The sequence below is a fragment of the Phalacrocorax aristotelis genome, chromosome 5, assembly GCF_949628215.1.
Source record: "Phalacrocorax aristotelis chromosome 5, bGulAri2.1, whole genome shotgun sequence".
Lineage (NCBI taxonomy): Eukaryota > Metazoa > Chordata > Aves > Suliformes > Phalacrocoracidae > Phalacrocorax > Phalacrocorax aristotelis.
In genome coordinates this window covers 8865436-8887142 of record NC_134280.1, presented here as the reverse complement: position 1 = coordinate 8887142, position 21707 = coordinate 8865436, and the positions used below count along the sequence as shown (strand labels likewise).

The window sequence follows — 21707 nt, the reverse complement described above, 5'->3', positions numbered from 1 at the left end:
TAAATCAAGTACCAGGTTGTGCTAACTATGTATCTTGATTCTGATTTCTTCTCTGATATGCAAAGCGTACTGTGTCCTTTATGGTTAGTTTCCAGTCATAGTCATAGTCACATAACTAGATCAAGGAGCTACTGCTGCCTTAAAAATTGTACAATATTAAAATCACTGTTGATGCTATCATGATGCAATGCAAGAAAAGGTAGACCACAGCACAGAATGACTTACACAGAAAACATCACATCAGTTTAAAAGAATACTTAAATATGAAACTGAAGAATTACAACTATAAATCCAAGTCACCTGCCCCATTCGTTAGTGCCCTGTATAATGATCAGGGGAAACCAGGCAATATTTGTACATGGTGGGGAACATCTCGGCCCCTCTGAACACAGGAAACCATCAGGAGCACTGGACTGCAGAACAGAAAACCCTATGTAATTTCATATGGTATGGGCTGGGCCAACTTGCTTCGAAATTACCCGGTACTGAGTACTGCCGGGGCAGGAGCGGACTAAAAAGTTCATAGCATCTCAGCTAGGCTGACCCATGTCTCTACAGAAAGTAGTGCTGAGAGGTACAGAGGCCAGTGCAGAGCAGAAAGGCCTCCCTGTGGCTGCCTGTGACCAGTAGCAGAAAAGCTCCTCCTTCACCTGCGAGACTGACACAGAGAAGGCCGTGCCCTTTGTGGCTCAATGTCAAGATTAACTCCCATAAGCCACATAAAAAATAAAACCAAAGTAATTGATAATTTAGGTGGAAACCTATTATATCAAGTGCAATAGGAAATACAATTATCTGGCAGCAGATAACCAATCTATCAAGTAGCAGGCCAGTGCCCCCTCCCTCCAGCAGCATCCTTATTAAGGCTTTCTAGGAAGATAAAAGAAGGCTACTACCCACTGGCATGAGGCAATATTACAGAGAGACTCCACTAGCTGTTGTGCCTCTTGACTGTATCTGTGCAGACTATCTATCAGTTCTTATCTCCTTTTTGAAACGTCTAATGACCTGCAGCATTGCCAGAACAATTTTCAATGAATTATGCCAAACTGTACACGGCTCTCCAATATTGGATGAGTTAATTGCTATTAAATCAATTGGCTTTGCTTTTCTCACATGAGCCAAAGTCCATCATTCACAAGAAGGAAATTCTCTCTCTAGGTTCTAAGGAGACATTTTCATCCTGGTGCTCCATGGCAGAGCTGTAAATGCTTGTTTGGTGCACGTGGCCTCCTGCCGTCTCTGCTGTTATCTGGGGCATCACAAACCAGAACAGGCATACTCTGCACTGCTCTCCTACCTAACCTGACCATTTTAAACAGTTTGGCAGGGAACACTTTTTCTGCAGCCTTCACACTGCTCATTTTTAATAATTTTCTGCACAAAGAAGATTACCCTCAAGTCCACAGGCAGCAACAGCTCCGCTCCAGTTCTACCCCTGTTGTATTAAATGAGTTAAGTCTTAGTAACTCCACCAAAAACATGCAAAAAATGTGCACAATCCTTCACCTATTCCATCAGAAGTTACCTAGACTAAGAACACACACTATTCAAAGTATGAAGTGTGAATTTCTCATGCACTAAATACTCTGAAATAAAGGAAAATATTAAGCATAAGGAAAAAATAATAAATTATCTGAAAGCAGAAATAGATTTTGCTTTTAGAAAGATCAGAGTTTGTAATACATATGCTTTTGACATACGGTAATTCTGCTTTCTGAAGAGAGCAGAACAAGTGGTTGTCAACATAAACCAGCCAAATATGAATCAAAAATGAAAGTTGTAAAAAGATGCTTCCATTTTATTTAATTCCAATAATCACTAACATAGGAAGTGTACTTGCAATTTTATACTGTGCACATACAGCAATTCCTGATGGCTTATTGTGTATAATTAACATCATGAAAATAAAATAATAATAATTTTTTCAGCTTTTGGAAGTTATATATTTACTAGAAAATTCAGAATTATGTCCTACTTTCCTGTTATTCACTTCCCATAAACAGAAATTCATGGCCATCACTGTTAAACTTTGTAGTAAAATAAAACCACTCTTTCCATTTTCACAGTTTATAATGGCAATTGCAATTGTCATACTGAGCACTTTCCACTAGTTAACCAGCTTGGTTAGGAACTTGCCTTCATCTTTCCAGCTGCTTACTGCATGTGAACAAAGGCAGCTTCCCAGCAGAGTTCTTGTGTGTGGTATATGCCATCCCAGATTCCTTTTTATACCTACATCTTTTAGGGTAATTTCAGTGACATTTCACTGTGGAAATAGCCGTGCTTTTTTCCTTCTAATTCTCTAATAATTTGCTTTGCAATCATAATTTATCCTAACAGTGTGAAGTTACGTCTAACTGTGGCTATTATAAATATTTTAGACTAACGTGAAATCTGGCTTTGCGGTGGTTCAGCTGTAGAATACAGAGTGTCTTTAAGAAGCATTCCTGTCCTTTTTACCACTTTTTAGCAGTACCTTTACACAAAGTAAGGCCACCTATGCACAATCATATGCTTATATTGCTGCCCAGAAGTAAACAATTAATGTGATTTTTTTGGTGGCAGTTCTGGCAATAATACATGACCTTATTTTATAAGCTACATAGAAACATCCATATAGGTGTATGTCTCTCTAGATTTTCACAAGTGTGTTAAAAAGACACCAATCTTTAAAGGATGAGAAAATAAGAAAACAACTGTTATTCTAGGAGGGCGGGGGAATTAACAAAAAAAAATCAGCCTCTTCCAAGGAAGAAACCCCAGGTTCAGACACTAACTTTTCTTGCCTCAGCATTAGGTAGCATTCTGAGTCCATGTTCACATTCACTGGTAGTAACATAACAGCTCAATAATTTTATGCTTCTGGATTTATATATTTGCTTTATAAAATTTGTTACATGCTTAATTTGTTACATGCTTACAGGTAAAACATACAGATCTGACTGTAAGAGATTATTTTGCAACAAATATTTGGACTTATATTTTCACTTGTACTTATAGCAAACATGACCAATCAATCTGTACCTGTGCACCAAAATTTTGCATCAAGAAGCAGTCATGGAAAAGAAAAGTATCAGTGAAGCACAGCAGCAACTAGACGTTCACCATGGCTCTGTTCTGGCCCTGTTCTTTTGCTGCAGAACATTTCCTAGAGAAAGTGAATAAAGCTCTGCAATATGGGTAACAGGAGTTTGTCACAGGAGACATCTAGGAGAACATGTGCTAGGCAGTCAAGTTGAACATATATGTTGTCTTTCATATTTAATATTCTGTTCTTTCTTAAGGTCTGCCTGACATGTTAACTAAAATTATTGCCCTCTATGTTGCTGCTACGGTCTCACTAGCTGTCTCTCAGGAGACTTACCACTATAGCTGGTTGGATTTATTTTTGGCGGGAAGCGGGTGTTAATACACAGTAAGGGAACCCCAGGATAACTCTCACAGCAGGCAGTTGGAGACTCTTATTTATTGGTCTTACCTAAGCTGCATAAAATACAGGAAACAATCACAAACTTGCAGTATTGCTCAGTGGTAACAAGGGGAAGAGTTATACATAAAATGAATATTAAACTGAATAGCTGTACAATACAATTCAGTAAGCTAAATCAGTTCTTAGTACAAAAAAGGAAGTTCCCAGCTACTCCAGAAATTTCAAGTGGATTTGAATTTTCCATTAATCTAATAAAAATACTTCCATGAAAGTTCTAATTTGATATTTTCCACTTGTTTTTGTTGTTTTTCCCTCTTACTAGGCTGACTTTCCTAAAAAACCTAAAAGCCTGGTGATACAGAAGATGCTAGACTTTAAATTCAAACCCAGTATTAACAGTGGTTTGTCAGTTTTGCTGGTAAATCCTTCAGGCAAATTTACTGAGACTTAACTGACAACATCCAAGGCAAAGTACAAGGGTGTGATATTACAAACATTTGTGTGGAAGATTAGGGTGCTAAAACTACATCAGAAAATCCTGTTAACAAGGCAAATCCAGCACAAAAAATAAAACAAAGGTTTCACTTGCATCTGCTTCAGATTTTCCCAGGTTGCTGCTCTCCATTATTATCAAGCCATCCAGAGATGGCAAAAAACAGTGAATAAGATGCCAAAGTAACTCAGAAGGCTGGAAACTTATATCTTAGGGTATAAATTGAGAGGTATTAAGCAGACATTTGATGCATAAACATAAATAACATAATCTTTCTGCATTCTTCAGAGAGTCGACAACATTAATGTAATCCTAAAATTAGCCCTGTTCCAAATCCCTTAGTTTTATTAATTTTTATAAACTCCTTTAAATAAAAGTTACACTGAAAAATAGAAACTAATCCTCTCTGATCCTAGTTTTCATTTTATAAATCTATCAGTGTTTTCAAGCTCTGAGACTCCAAAGTGTTAGCCTTCATTTTAATAGTCTGTAAATATTGCAGTAATAATAAAAAGAACTAATTTCTTTTCTCAGGAAAATGTATGTCTAAAGTTCCCCGTGGTTTGTAATTACTGTAAAGTCAACAGTTTACATCAATGACCCAGTAATCAGCTAGTCAAAATGTAAATAAATAATGAAATAAATGTTTTCAATGAGCTTGCTCATGGAAGACTCCTTGGAGTATGGTAAAAACAGCAGTTTTGTGATAACTGTATCGTAGAAGAGTCAAGTCTCTTATTAAGCACATATTTGTATTTTGTTTAATATTAATTCGGTACAAAACAGTAAATGCTTTTTGTAAATACCTTTCTATTCATCTAATAGTAATTAATATGTTAATTCCACTTTGCGAAATGAGTGCCAACATCACGTAAGTGCTATGAATTGTGGGAACGTCAAAGAGTGAAAGGCAGAATCCTGCACATCCTGACACCTTCTCTTGTTACATTGCTCACAAACATACATTTCGGCATGGTCAGGATCAGCCTAGCAAACAACTTTATACTGAACTCCTCTGACAAGGAAGAACTATACCATTAATCTTTTATGGCATGCCCTACACATGCTATCTATCTATGCTTTAGCAGTAAAAACAGGGGCTGATTTTTATTATTTCATGGCACTTAAATTCTTTAACATGAAAACATAGACGAAAAGGACTGATATTTCAGCCTCACTTATACATTGCATTATCAATCATTATCTGATTAAATGCTACTCACTAATTTCAACAGGCTGCTAAACTGCTGATACTATGACAGTCAGTGATATTTGTGGTAGCATGACAAAATTTTGGTCTTTGTGATTCCACAGTTTAAAATTCATTTTCACATTCACTTTCTGACTATGCCCCAAAATCATCTAAAGGAATTAGGCAGACCTCACTACAATCTTGTTATGGACATTTATGTTGATCGATGTTGGCTCTTACAGAATTGGAATCTACAGATCAATTCCCTTATTAGATTCGTTCTCAGTGCTGCCATGATCATTTTATCACAGAAGCTGCTGCCATCAAATGCAGCTTTATCACTTTATAATGGGATAAGCTGAAGCTTTCCTCTAGCATATAGTTAGAAATGAAAACTGTCTGAGGTCTAACTATTACTTTCCCAGATTTTCAAAAAATATCCTTATTAACTGCACGTCTGTTTTAAAATCTATTTTAAACTCAATTTACCTAACCAGTAATAATTTTTGCCCCCAAGAAAATTCCCGTTCCCAAGGTGGTAAAAAAAAAGGCTAACACTGGAGACTGCCCTGGATCTATTAATCACCTTCTTCCTGCTGAGTCTACGAGTCAGATGGTGGAAAAAAATGAGGCTAAGAATGAAGATATGACACAAAACCCAGAATGGTCTCAGGAAGGGTAAGCAGTACTATGTGAGCACACAAACACACATGCAAACACTCAAAAAGCAGACAGAACAAATACATGCACAGGGTCTGTGGCAAGTGTTTTATCTGGTTTTGAAAATATGCAGGACCATGGTATTTTTGTAAGAGCGGTGTTACATCTCCTGTTGAGAGAGGAGTTCATCACATTAATTTAAATCTCTGATAAAATAAATTAGCTTTTTTATTGCCAGGTTGAACTACAGGGCTATGATTGTTATGTATTGCTACAATCTAAGTCTTAATGGCATTTTAGCCCCGTGGTGGTCAAACAGAAACCATTTCAAGCCTTCTAAAGGCTATTAAAACATGTGCAGATGTCTGGAAAATTAATACTATTATCTAACTCTAACCTTTTGCCTGTAGGAGAAAAAGGAGAGGGAAGGCTTAGGGAAGATGTTTTAGATCAATACATGGCAACAGAAGAGTGTAAGCACTGTTTCACACGGAAGTTCATTGGCTGTGAACAGGTGATTCAAGCGAGCAGATTCATCCTGATTTGGATTTCATTGAAATAATTCATTTACTCAGAAAAATAATTTAAGAGAGATGAGCGTCATTTTTACAGTCCTTCCTCACTGCTGTTTCCAAGGTCCAGCAAGCTAGACACTGGAAAGGTTCATTCATTTAAATGACAAGAGAACGAATTTGTCAAGGTTAATGTTGAACAAGCCATATTTTCTTTGCCTCACTATTATGCATTTAAAAGGTTTCTCCATCCCTCCACCCTATTTTTCCTGTGTGTAATATTGTTGAAATGTCAGATGGACTGAAAAGAGTTTAAAAGTATGAAGAGGATTTCAGTAAATACTTTTATCGTTAGTTTAAGGCTTTTACATACATTTTTTCTCTCCGACTCTAATGCATTGTTTTTGGCTCTGACAGAATAATTTCAAATAACGAGAGACTTTTTGAGAAAGTTTTCTTGAATACCTGGATAAAAAGTACTTTATTCTATCCTTTTTCCTTAAAGCACTTACTTGAGGTATGGTTTAGAAAGAGTAAGTGGGCAGATTCCCAGCTGGCAAGAATTACTGGCTCCACTACTTGTACTGAAACTAAATGAACTTCTGCCAGGTCAGGAGTTGTCCCACAGACTTCCCAAAGTTCTGCCACTTTTCAGAAATACAGCTTCTACAGGGTCACAGCGTGCATGTGTTGTGGTATTTCATTCTTGAAAGTCTCAAATCTGACCACAAGATCTCCAAATGGCAGTTCAAGTTGTGCAACATTTATTATGATATACTAAAATCATGGAGCTTGAGTGCAGGACAGACAACTCTGTAGACCTGATGATCTGAATAAGCATCTCAAATCCTGGCTTCAGACCTCTGTAATTCCAATGACCTACACCGGAGTGGTGAGAAACTGCAAAAGGATCTTGCCACCAGCCTGGCCATGCAAGCCAAGAAATCTTAGTAAGGCTGAAACATTGGTGAGGTGGGAGAGCCAGTGCTGGTACCAGCAAGGAGGGTGCACCATAGTGGACAATATGAGGATACAGACGTGCACTGCCCATGCTCATCTGCACCTCACTTCCATTGGTGTAGCCAGGAGGAATGCAAGGACATGGAAAATGAGAAATGTTTTGGCCCCATTGTTCCTGGGCCAAACTGTGCTCTTGCAAGGGAAGCTGCAGAGCCCTCTAAGCACTATTTAGCACCTGGATCAGCCTTGGGAGTGCCAGACCCTGGCAGACGATGACACAGAAAAGAGTCCTCTCTCCCACCCTGCAGACAGTACCAGAGGCAGCCTGCCCCAGGCTGGAAGCAGCTGTGAGCTTCACCTCTAGCATAGATGGCTGATAGCTGCAGATCCTTTCGGCAGCCGCCTGTGCTCAGAAGAAGCGGTGCCAACATTTGATTAGGAGTCTGTGCCCTTGTGAATTGATTGTTTTTTCATGGTAGATAAAAGCAGGGCTTAGGAGGTATTATATAGGAATTTCAAAAGGGGTCAGCTCACAGTTTGGCACCAAATAAGTAGGCAGATTTTTAGAAGATCTCAGTGCAATGCCTGAACACCTGCAAGTCTAGTCCCATGTGCATGAAGGACCTAAAGACCTAAATTAAAGGTTAATTCCATTTGTTATTCCCCCATGAACTGGTGAAGACTGGTAACAGAGCTGAGAGTACCCATATTTCTAATTATTGTCCAAGATCTCCTGAGGACCATTTAGTGGAATAAATTTAAGTGAGCCTCTAAAATACAGTGCCAATCTCTGATTCACACTTGCAGTATCTATAATCCATAATAAATGTGCCTAGACCGGTGCCTATGCACAGAAAAAGTGCACAAGGCTTGTTTAGAGAAAAAAACAGTTATGAGTAAGTAATAGAAAACTTAAAAAAAAATAGATGGAGCATTTCTGCTTTTAAAATATGACTGAATATAAAAATTTAGGATCAAAACACTACAAAATTAAGTAGTTCATCTCTGAAACTGCATACCAGAAAGATGAACTGAAGAGTGGGCGTATATTTGAGATTTTTAAAGCACTGATATTAATTCAAAATGCCATTACTTTGGCAGCCTGGTTTCCATACTTGTAATGCAGCAAGATGGAGTTTAATTCATAATGTTGAAGATGCCCTTGTAATGCACACAGGACACAGACAAATCACTGCTCCTCTCTGCACCCAGACATCAGTTAGTGACTAATGAAACACAGCTTGCTCACATCCAGAGGAAGAAATGAGCAGGAATGCAATCTAAAAATGCTAAAAATACAGAAAGACTCAAGTCTGTCAATATCACACTGTTAAAGATTTAATGACAAAGGTAACTTTTCCTTTTAGCTTGTCCTTATCAAGAGAGATATGCAGATGGTAATTTAAGAGTTAAGGCACTAATGGACTCTTCAGTTTCACTGAGCATCCATGTGCTGATTTTATCTTGCAATACAGTATTTCACATTCTCAGCGAAGTCAACAGAGATTTAGTCAATAGTGTCATGGCCTTTGGATGAGGATTTGAACCTTACCAGTATCCAAACCATCATTAAAGAAGATAGGTCATTTGGGAAACAAAGGAGAGCATTAGTAAAATTCAATACTAAAAGATGGGGTTGGTTCAGTAGGTGTTTTATGATTCATTATAAATGGCATTTTATTCTAATTACCACACCTTTCTTCTATGCGCAGTATCCATAAAAGTATACAAAACATACAAAGTATATCACAGGAAAATTAATTTTTTCATAACAGATGGCAACAGAAACTACCTTATGAGTAATCTTATGTGCCATAAACCACTTAGCATAATGTTAGTTTGATTTATTTGATGGAATGTATAATTTAAAATTACTAACAAATTACGCTGACCTGATATAATCTGAACAGTTTAAATGTTACCAAGTAGAGTACTTAATAGCACACCTCTCTTCAAGTAAAAGAGCCATAATTCCATATGGCTTCATGTCTGCAAAGTGCCACTACACTTAAATCTCAGTAAGAAAACCAGTTATAAAGTAACATGAATGAAGTTTTATATGTACTGAGTGTAATAACAGATGAAATTAATTGTTTATCTATTGTTATTTGTTTCATATACACACACTTTGGCAGTTATCCTTCATTTAAGTTTCAAATTCTTAAGAAAACAAAAACAAACTACACAGCTCCATTAGTGCAATAAGAAGAAAATGACACATTTGTAATAATACTAGCTATATTGCTATACTGCTTTAGAATTTCAATAGACTCCCACTTTACCACAACAAGAAGACGACCTCTAAATCTTTGAATCATTTCATTTTATGCATTCTTTTGGTATTTCATTTGGGAGTTATGGAGTGTGAAATATGCACCATGATGAGAAAACAATTATCTAGCACACCTGTTGTTTGTGCATATCACATTTAAGCTGGGCTTGCGGTGGCTACTATTTTATTCCACTGTGAAATCCAAAATGGGGAGGCTTTAAAAGTTGACCTGATCACATGAATTTACACTTTTATATGTAACTTGTGTGGCTTGTACTTACCACATAACATTAGAACAAATCCAGGCTAATTTTTGCTATCGGACTGTCAGTGAGAAAGAAAGCCTGAACGAACGGCTCTTGACTTAACTACACCAAACATATATATCAAAAAAAATGGTAAACTTTAAAACCAGAAACATATCAGACAAAAAAATGGATCTGCTGGTCACACAAAACGTAAGTACATGAGTAACTCAGACTTTTCACAAAGTTCACCACCTAGAATAAAGGCTGCCTCTAACCAGCCTCTGTAATTACACTTGACAATTTGTGTGAGGATTTACATGGTAAGTCACTAATACATCTTGCTAATACATTCAGCAAACAGAGCAGGCCAAAAGAGCATCCAACAGGTTAAGCACTGCTATAGGTCAAGTATAACTGCACGGAATAAAAAAAGAGTATCTTTTTAATGCTTATTAGAAATTTGAAGCACAGGGCAAGTTTGAAAAGGAATATAGTGGTACTATTTTGTATTGTGGAACTCCATCCTTTCTTCATAAATTTACTCCCATACTGAATGTACACAATAATAGGAAAAAACATGAAAAACATTCTTGTACTTAATGAGTCTGCCCACATACTTACTTAGGGTTTCAAATGCCGTATTGGATTCCTGCCACAATGTGTATCATCACTGATAATAAAAATCTATGCATAAAATAAAGACAACTCTGGTTCACCCAGTGTCAGCTGCATATTTTTCTTTGTCTAAAAAATAGGCAGTAAAATCTTACTTTTGTTGTTAAGGCCTGTCACATCAGTACAGCCCCATGGTTTTCTTGACATTTGCTTACTCTGAAAAACTGCCTTTGCTCTTCAGAACAATGCCTACGTATGTCTTCAAAACTTAAAAAAATATTGCTCTTGTCAGTCAAAATCATTCATAAATACTTCACCAAAGATTACTTGTGGATTTCCTAAAGATTATTTGCTCATTTGATTTACTGTTTTCAGTACCTCTGTAGCAATTTATTATCATTAGGATAATGGAAAAAGCTCGTTTTTAGATTCGGTATCTGAAAATTATATATTTAAAATTGTATCACAAATTGTCATGCTTGTATAGATATGGAAAGCCTTTCAGTGCTTCTCTTTGGAATCTCTCAAGACTAGTTAAATTACTTGGAAATATGAAATTCTAGCAGTTGGGGGTAATTTTCTCTGAAAAGGGTTATAATTCTCACCAGAACTACATGCCTAGTGAGATTTAGTTAATAGTTTCTTTTTGCTTGAGAGGAAATTGGTAAGAATTTAGGTGCTGAAATAAGGGACAACAGTCAGACAAGAAGGGAAATCACCAAAACACAAATGGAGCAGATGGAGCGGACCTATCAGTCAGTTGATCTAACTCCCTCATAATAAAATTGTATTCTCCACTGAAACTCTAGCTGTGCTTTGTTTGCTTTTCTTTTAAATGTTCTGAGGGATAATGCTTTACCTCTCCTCTCATACACCATGCCATGGTCTGTAACAAAAATTTTTGTGATGTTCCTTTATCAGCCTGAATTAGATTTAGATCCAGCAAATCATTTTGACAAATGTTTTGCTTTAAGAATGGAAGTTTTGTAGTTTCCTTAGTTAGAAAAGAGCATGTCGGGACTCCCCCATATTACAGACTGGTGTTCTTGAGGGACAAGAAAAGTTGCCTTAGCCATTTCACTCAATGGATCTCAAAAAGCTTCCTGGAGGTCTACACACCGCAGCCGTGATTTACATACTTACAAGCATAAGTCCCTGTGACTAGAGATGGCCTGTAGAAAGTCTCGGATGCGGGTGACATCCGGTGATTCTCAGAGCATTCCCAAAAATCTGCTTACCTCAGAGTCTCCTTCCAGAGCTGGCTGGATATCAGATATCAGCCTAATTCTATCACGTATTATGCTGCTGGTGTTCATTCAAAACTAGAAGTCATACAGCTTAACTTAGGGAGATTAGATGGAGTTTCTTTGGAGGGGGCTATTTCCTTTCCTTCTGTCGTCACTGACTTTGCTTACCCATTCTTCTAACCAGTAGGCTCTCATGAACACCATATTTCTGTAATGTTTCTTCAGCATATATTTGGAGCTGCAAACAGGGCAAGTAAGAAATATCGTTTTTAATGTAGTATTACACGTTGATGATTTAAGCTGAGATAAAATACAGAGATTTGAAGCTCTGTATTTGTGTCTTCTCAGATGTTATGGTAAGTGTGGACATGACAGAAATAGAAAGTAGGCACCATTTTCTGAGCTAATGCAAGACTGGAAATAATGACATCAGCATCTTCACATGGCGAAATGTTCCTTTAATTTGTTCTTGAAAGTCTCAGAAATCTTTGAGTGTTCCTCATTAGATTGCTATCTTGATTCCTGATACACAGAAGCATCCTTATAATTTCCGACTGCTACAAGACTGGATGCTCTTTCCTGGGACAGGATCTCCAAGACAGTAATTGTGCACCTTTGGTAGCCTTGATCTGGAGAAAGCACTCCAGGAGGGCTATGGCCTGAAATCTTTTGAGAATTGCAAGTGGTATAAAAACAACCACCTCACTTCTTAGTAGTTCCTCTACTAGCAATGTAATTATTGGATAAAGTTTAATGTACTAGTTTTAACTGAATATATCTCAAACATGCTTTAAATTTTTGTGATTATTTTTGGCTGTTGATATAGCCGTTGAGATCATCATAACTTTTAAGCAGCTTTCCACTACTGCTGAAACAATTAGCAGATCTGAAATTAATTTCTCCGTCAAGCCACCAGTTCTGACTCCTGAGTAAGTAAATATCACTACAGATACTGCAACACCTGATTTATATTTATATGCTTACTGAGAAGAGAAAGGCAGAGTTTGTTCTGGAGCTGGAACTTTTCAGAAGATTTGCAGATAAGAGTACCCTGACATTCTGATGGGTACAAAGGAACAAATGTGAAGTAAGAAAATACGCAAGTCAACAGCAGGAGTTTCAAAAATTCGAATACAATTTGCTGATCTTTGTATCAAGTCTGCCTGCTCTCTGAAGAGCCCAGAGGCACAAGGCAGGACTAGTAGCTGGCTTCTGAGAGATGGGTATTATGCTACTGCTCAGCATATAACAAACCAGTTATTTAAACACACTTTGGAATGCTGACAAACTGTTTTCTAGAAGTGTGTGATGATCTTTAGTTTTAATTTCAAACCCTCAGATACTTACTTCCTGAAATACTTAAATATTTCATATATTTGATTGCTGTAAAGCAATGCGACTTCACTTTTAACCTTCTGCATTCAGACATCATCATGTCTAACGATGTTTGAACCAGAGGTCACACTCTGAGGCCAGATATTCAATCTCCTTTTGTCAGGTGTTAGGGCATTTAATTGTCCTCTTTTTCTTCCCATATATAATAATGTCATTGATGCAATTTACCCCTTCCTGCTAAGCTGTACAACTGTTTCCATCTAAGTATGAACAGCTACACTCTATCTCATATGTCAGGGCATAGCTGTCAGGTTAATAAAAGAGCTAATATCAATGCAGCTATAACAAAGTCGTCATTATTAAAATTGACCTGAGAATTCATTGGGCTGTGCTGTAGCATCCATGACAAAATTTTAGACATAAAATTAAACAACATGGATGGTTCATGAGTAATTGTGCTGGTTTTGGCTGAGATAGAGCTAATTTTCTTCACAGTAGCTAGTATGGGGCTATGGTTCGGATTTGTGCTGAAAGCAGTGTTGATAATACAGGGGTGTTTTTGTTCCTGCTGAGCAGGGCTTACACAGAGTCAAGGCCCCTTCTGCCCCTCACCCCACCCCACCAGTGAGGGGCTGGGGGTGCACAAGGGGTTGGGAGAGGACACGGCTGGGACAGCTGACCCCAACTGACTCAGAGGATATCCCACACTATATGACATCATGCTCAGTATACAGAGCTGGGGGAAGAAGAATGGGGAGAGGATGTTCAGAGTGATGGTGTTTGTTTTCCCAAGTCACCATTACGTGTGATGGACCCCTGCATTCCTGGAGGTGGCTGAACACCTCCCTGCCCATGGGAAGCAGTGAAGGAATTCCTTGTTTTGATTTGCTTGTGTGTGTGGCTTTTGCTTTACTTATTAAATGATCTATCTCAACTCATGGGTTCTCTCACTTTTACCCTTCCAATTCTTTCCCTCTCCAGGCTGTGTGGGGCTTAGTTGCTGGCCAGGGTTAAACCACGTCAGTAATAAATGAAACTAATCTAGCTAGAGAAACACACGGAGAAAACAGATGCTTGAAGAGTCCTCCCTGATTCATTCTGGAGTTGATAAAGTAGAATTTTTATGATGGAGATAAAATGGCAATGAAAATATAGTTCAGAATGAGAGATAACGTAAATCTTACTATTACAAATATTATTTTATACTATCCCAACTATGAAAATTTTATTACTTATTTAATAAATGAATCAACTCAAGAAATGTTGTTACTTGCCACTTTTTAACACATTTACTGAAGGTTCTCTGCATGCTTTATAAAAAATCTGTGACAGCAAACTTCTGGGTGAAAAGTGAAAACAAGTCTTCATCCGTGGGAAGAATTCAGCTAACAAACAGGTTGAATTTATATAAATGGAGATACATAGTACAATAAAATTACTGTGATATCTATCAGAAGGCAAACCCTGACCCGTGTTATCTCAGTAACTTTATACAAGTCATCATTGTTGTAGAAGGAGGTATGTAATATCAGAATCCAGTTCAACCTCATTAGTTATATTTTCAGGTAGGATTGGAAAAAGAGGACTAACTAGAAGAAAAAGATCAGTGTCTCAAGACTGAGCAGTCTATACCTGATAAACTCAGAACAAGTGTGTGAGACAACATAGCTAAGAAGTGGAAAAACTCCATAACTTGGTGATTTTAGTAGTTTAAAGTGTCTTTGAGGAAAACACTGCAGAATTTAGAAAAAATAAGACAAAGGCAGAAATACAGTGATATTGACATTTACATTTTAAAATATTTCATAGGTGCTACACATGGCCATGGGCAAAGCAGAAGTGTTAAGTTTTATCTAAGGCTTCTTATTCCTACTCTTGTACCCTCTCTTTGGATTTACCTTATCCCTTCAGCAACTTTCTGTATCATAGAATCATAGAATCGTTAAGGTTGCAAAAAACCTCTAAGATCATCAGGTCCAACCATCAACCCAGCACCACCATGCCTCCTAAACCATGTCCTAAAGTGCCACGTCTACACATTTTTTGAACACCTCTAGGGATGGTGACCCCCATCACCTCTCCGGGCAGTCTCTTCCAATGGCTGACCACTCTTTCAGTAAAGACATTTTTCCTAATACCCAATCTAAACCTCCCCTGGCACCACTTGAGGCCAATTCCTCTCATCACTGGAAACTTGGGAGAAGAGACCAACACCCACCTTACTACAACCTCCTTTCAGGTAGTTGTAGAGAGCCATAAAGTCTCCCCTCAGCCTCCTCTTCTCCAGGCTGAACAACCCCAGCTCCCTCAGCTGCTCCTCATAAGACTTGTGCTCCAGACCCTTCACCAGCTTCGTTGCTCTTCTCTGGACACACTCCAGCACCTCAATGTCCCTCTTGTAGTGAGGGGCCCAAAACTGGACACAGGATTCAAGGTGCGACCTCACCAGTGCCAAGTACAGGGGCACAATCACTGCCCTGCTCCTGTCGGCCACACTATATCACCTCCATAAATTTCCCTCTTCAATTACAACCATTTTCTCTCTACCCAATTTAAATCTGAAGTCTATTATTCCCAACTATTTCTCCCACTGCCAGATGAAATAAAAGGTGGCTCAACAAAATGGAGTTCCTGGTTTTCTTCTCCCAATGCTCTCTTGCTATGACAGGCAGAATTTCATCTCTTTTTAGCGACCACATTAACTAAGCAAAATGAAGCCTGCTTGGGCAGAAGCTACTCCTCTGTGCTAGTTTTTAACTAAAACTATTCATCTTCTTCAGATGGTGCTGGGACAGAAACACTTTTCCAAAGCTGCTTCATTTTAAGAAAAGAGATTGGCTGAATAAAATAAAATTTAAAATAATAGGTGATCAGGCTTCTCTTTATTTATCTACCCTAATATTGGCTCTGTAAATCACACCCTTCAGCTAGAAAGAATATCCCCAGAAAGACAGGGTAGCTCTTAAAATCATCTACAATACGAAAGGGTGACAAAAAAAAAAAGCTTGAGTTATCTCTTTTTCCTCCTTACATTTTCCATCAGCATTACTTAGTCTTTTCATGAGACAAGTGACATATCCTCTGTGTCACTCTCCCTACAAGCAGTAAGCACACCAAAATTTCTAGTAGCAAAGAACTTATATGGTAATATACATAATCAGATGCCTCAAGACAACATGCATATTTCTTTTAAAATACTATTAGGGCCTTTGATTTCATGAGTACTTACACTTCTTGTAAATGCATCAAAGTGTAACACTTTTAATAGTAGTTTTACAGTGAAGGATTCCTGAAGCAGTCATGAAAACCTTACTACTTTTTTTTTAAATTGGTAGCAATCAGTTTTTCTTTTGATCTGTGTAAGAACACAGTGCAATCGGTACAGTATACGGGCCATTATTCTGAACAAATTCAGAAGACTGGTACCAGTCTTTTCATTGAAAAAAATGTGAATGGTCTGATTTCTAAGACGACGACACCTAAATCATGTATTATGTGCTTAAAATCAAATATACAAGAAACCTAGGGCAATGGTGAAATAGTTTTTTTTTTAAGAAATCTATGTTTCTGTTGAAATTGAAGATGTCAAGAATGTTTATGGTTTAAAAATAAGCTTACTCTTTAAGACAAGAGTCTTCTAATGTCAGTTACAGAATAATTTGATGGCAATATATAATCAAATCACAGAAGCTGATATGCAGAAAAAGTAACTAATACTATTTATTTTTCGCTTATACCCTCTTGTGCAGCATTCTTCAAGATTTTTAATTGCACTGAGTGTGAATACTCCTAGGATGAGATCAGCATGTAAATAAAATTGAGCTGTATTGTATCAGACAGTACAGGGAAGGTGAAATTAACACCACATGTGTCGCCCCACCCCCCAGCCCCTGTTGGCAGCATTTGACAATTCACTTTGATTAGGGTCATGATTTAACAGGAATGTCCTTAACCACATATTTAGCACTCTTCTATAGAGTGACAGATTTAAACAAATGTTTAGCTACTGCTCTAAGTCTGGGATGTATGCATTTCCAGGAAGACATAATCTAAACTGTGCTTCAATTCTATGCAGGCACACAACAATATTTGCTTAATTTCAGTCCTAAGGACCCTTCTTCAGATTTTACATCTCAGACTGCAAGATCACAGGCTGCACATTTATTCAAGTCTGGAGCACAGTTAGAGGATAAATAAATTTCTGGAAAGGCACAAATTTTCTGAGGTTTTTCCAGTAAAAAATTAATATGAAGTGTTTTAACAGAAGTTCTTAATTTTTGGATGAACAATGCAACTTCTTCTCTGCTCTTTTTCCCCAGAGGGTGTAAAATCTATTGACAGCAAGAGGGACATAACAGCAAATTATGCTGCTGTCTGGGAGATTTGGACTTTGCAAACGATCTTAATGTTCTTTCTTCCTCAGCCAATAAAGTCAAAGCAAGTGAAAAGAGGGGAAAAAATCTATACACATTAGTTCCTGCCAAAATGTGCAGGAACAATGATGTAAAATAGTTTGAATCCCTCAGGAACACCTGCTAGATCATTTGGTTTTCTTCCACTTGATGCGTGTTCATCTCTTTCAACTTCTTTCATAGCAGTGACACAATCCAGTTTCAAGGAACTCAAGGCAAAGCATTAATCCCACTTTTCAGTGAAGTGGAAGTAACACTTCTGTAACATTCCCAGAATAATCTGGCTTTATTATTGCCACACAAGGAATTAGGAAGAAGAGCCCTATCTGTAATGTGCATCGTGTGTGCAAAGAACGTGCAACCTATGACTTCTGTGCAATCTAACCCAAGACTAACATAGACTAGAGTCAGACACTTTGGAAGCAGAAGAAAGCAAGCAAGCAACCAATGAACCAAGCAAGAAGGAAATAAAGAAAAAAATAAAGAAAAAGAAAAAACCCAAAACAAATCAGGAAGAAGAAGCAGGTGGTGTGACTGTCAAAAGCAGAAGTGAGCATGTTGTGGCGGATGTGTCAGAAACTCTGAATGGATAAAGATAAATCAGTTCTACACAGGAGTGTATGAAGGATGAACAAGCAGGGAAGAAAGCAGGGGGCAAGGGAGAAGAAATCAAAAGATTTCTACATAGATCAGACCCAGGAATAACTAAGTCAACACAAAACCAAGAGACAGAACAAGAATCTAAGAGTAACACAAGAACCCAGATCCCTGTGTGTGGTGGTGCAGCCTCCCTGCCCTCTCGGCCACTCTGAGATGTCGGGATAAGCCCTACTGTGCTGTTATCTTGGTCACAAGTGCAGTGACTTGGGCGGAGGCACGCCCTGGCCACACCTGGGCCACCCACGGCCTGAATTGTGCACCAGAATGACTCGGCACCAGTTGTGGCCAGAATGGGAAATACTGCCCAAAGCCAATCATCTCGAGATCCTATAAACTGCGATCCAACAGGGAGACCCTTGAGCTCTCCTGGACTGCAGCAGGCTGTGTGACCCAGTATCTTCTCCTGGGCTGGGACGCCTCTCAGGGTAGATTTTGCGAGGATTGAAGGATCATCTATTGACGATTTCAAGAGGACTCAAAGGCCTGACCGTGAGGTTCACTGACTGTTGGTTGATGAATGCCGGCTCATCAAAGTGAGTAATTCATGAAACTCATGTAAAGGGAGATTTTAATCACATGTTAACCTCTGTGTAGGGTGTGGGGGTGCAATTTGAACTGTTTGTCTACCTGTCTGTTTGCATGTGTGCAATCTGATTTAGAGCTGTTTGTTGGTCTGTCTGTGCATGACCGTGATTTGAGTAAACCCCATCTGTGTGTGCAACCCTGCTGTAAGTCTTGGGTGAGCCTCGCCATTCTCGAATCTTTAACTAAGTCACTATTTTGATTGTAACAAATTTCATTGAATCACTCTGTTAAATTGGCTAAGGGTTAAGAATTATATAACCTAATTTTGTGATCTATCTCAAAACTACTAATAAATCCTAAACTGCTGCTAGACCAATACTGTGTAAAAAATCTTATTCTGCAACTCTGTGATAGTGACCTGGCACCACTCTGCCTTTGCTTTAGAGTTTCACAGTGAGTACAGCTATTTGCCCTCACCGTGGGGATTCCCTGGCCTTTAAACACAAGTTGGTGAGCAGACCATGTTTCCTCAATAAACAGCCCAAGCTGATGAGAGTTAGCAACCCTCAGCTGTCAAACAGCAGTGCAAGGGCCCAATTTTACTTTGAGATACAGATGCACAGCATCAGAGGATTTAAGTAAAGTACACATTTAATATCACTTACCTACCTGACATGACTCAAAATTCTTCTCCAAAGTGAATGAATTTTTCTCTAATAAGAAATAAAATATATCCCTAAAAACCAGATTTTGCCCTATTGTTAGAAACCTGCAGAGTTTTAATTAGTCCTCATTTACTGTTCTAGCTCATGGCCAGATTTATTGGAACTTCTGCAAAGCAATTCTACTTCTACAAAAGGATGACATAGCAATAGATTAATTCACAAATTTGGTCTTTCCAAAATGAAAAGGGATACTGAAACAATTCTTATTACTCCAGAATGGCAAAGGAGTGGGAGATGGTCAACTGGTTTCTCAGCTATATTCTCCCATAAAATATTGGGAAAAAACCCCACTCTAAGCCTGTGAAGATGTACTTAAGTCCTTGTAACACATGTGGTAAAAGTTAAATGAATGGGCTGTCTTCTCACAGGAAATTACACTGTTCACCATCAAGCAGAATGTTAAGGAATCTGAGCTTCTTCCCTACAGAGGGATAATCAACCCATATCATTCCATTTATCACAGTGAAGAAGCACCTAAAAAAGTAAGCTACTCTGCAGGTGTGCTCCTTTCTCCACATTTGCACATAATATGTAGTCATAGCTGACTGGCATACACTTCCAGTTTCAATGGTATCAGATTATAGATAATGGATATTCTTCTAATGTATTAAATCTATCATCTGTCATTTCCCACTTATTGACATAACCTTAAAAAGAAGGAAAATATTTTTTAATTGTGAGAAATATACAGCTCATAGCTTGCTTTCTGCAAAGGCCATTTCCTACCTGAAGAAGGAGGTCAGAAGCTGGTTTGACTCTCTGCTGGAAAAGAACACTTAATGTTCGATTCTGTTGTTCCAAATCAAAAACTCTTGTTTTCAGCTTTATACATTCCTCCCTCAGATCCTGCAGCACAAGGGAAAATAGGAAGATTAGAAAGCAGGTAACAGAAGCACTTAAAAAGCTCTAAGTAATGTCAGATTCTAAGAGGAAATACGTATACAACTTTTAAAACAGTACAAATCAGAAAAATGTGCTACTTGATTTTCTCTGGTTGTTTGATCATCACAGGATGACATTAAAAAAATCTTGTAATGAGAAACAGTAGTTACCTGACACATCCTTTTGGAGTTTTCTGTTAGTATAAAAAGTGGCTTTGCTAGCAATGTGTTTCATTTTGCAGCTGACACAAAGCGGAAAGCAGCAATTAAGATATGAATATTGTAATACACATAAGCTAAGGAAAAAGCATAAGCTATACCAAACCAGGAAGAAGTTCAAAGTGGTACTGTGCCTTCAAGGTACTCTTCTGAAGTCTGAGTCCCTCCTTGCTTTTTCTGGAATAACCAAGTCAGCATTTCTGGCTGGCTACTGTGGATGGTCTGTATCTTCCCCACTGTAACTTGCCCCTGTAGAGCTGGCTAGGCCACAGTGAGATGTTGGTGCACCAGACACATGTGCATCATGTGACATTTCCAACTTGATGTACCAAAAAGCCTTAAAATAGGCCATTAGAAGCAGAGGTGGAGTTTAAAACCTCTGCATGCATCTTAAGGCACAGGACGTTACTGTCAAAACTGAAAGATGCTGGTCTTTTAGCCTGAGTCAGGCTGAGTCAGGTTCATCACGAACAAGCCATTAATGGCTTCGAGATAAGCAAATATCTATCTATCTATCTATCTATCTATCTATCTATCTATCTACCTATCTATCTTCAACGTAAGACCTGCTTTTCCTGGCCACTTGAAGGAACAGAGAATTCTATCAGAAAGAGGATTTTGGAGAGAGACAGAATCTGACACTCGGCCTTTCAGCATAATTTGTGCACTTGTCCATTTTGAGGTGTGAGAGCTTCATAAATTAGGAATAGTGGTCTCCTAATAAAGATTACAGATAAAAATAATAAGCTGCAGCCATAAAAAAATTTAAATCTCAAAAATACTTGCCCATATTCCTAAAATCTAGGACAGTTACTGCCCTGTGGTATTGCCTAGCTGATATTACTTTCCACCATATGAAGGTGGAGAAACAGGCCTCTGGATCCCCATATGCTGTCCTGTCAATACCATTAGCAACATGATGACCTAGCCTTATAAGGAAACAACTCAGAGGAGGAAATTGTAGTCATATGTAGATTAAATTCTTGCCTACAGTTGCTCTGGTCTCCACTGTAACCAGCACTGAGGTTATATGAGGTGAACACACAATAACTAAGCTCATCTTGAGACCTCCAGAAAACTGTCAACATCTTTTTATGCATATAGTATGTATCAGATTTTACGATACTACTGGATCGATGCAGTTATTTTCTCTTGATAGTTTCTTAATATTTGTTTTAGGTGACTGCAAGTGGCTGTTCAAGTAAAATTGCTAGACCCTTCCCAGAAAATCTTAGTTTGATGTTTTGTAAGCCCTAAAGCTTTGATTTCTGTCAGTGAGACCTCTTATCTCTGGTCTTACACAAGGCAATCTCTATCA

The 21707-nt window shown here is 38.2% G+C and overlaps 1 protein-coding gene across 8 annotated transcripts in view; it reads right to left on the bottom strand.

Annotated features, from left to right (window-relative positions):
• The window catches only part of NCKAP5 (NCK associated protein 5), a 410016-nt gene that overhangs the window by 75035 nt on the left and 313274 nt on the right, over positions 1-21707 (bottom strand). For all 8 annotated transcript variants that reach the window (XM_075092891.1, XM_075092890.1, XM_075092893.1 and 5 more), the window contains one exon: positions 20016-20135. In XM_075092891.1, the coding sequence (XP_074948992.1) occupies positions 20016-20135 (120 nt within the window). The remainder of the gene's footprint in view (positions 1-20015; positions 20136-21707) is intronic.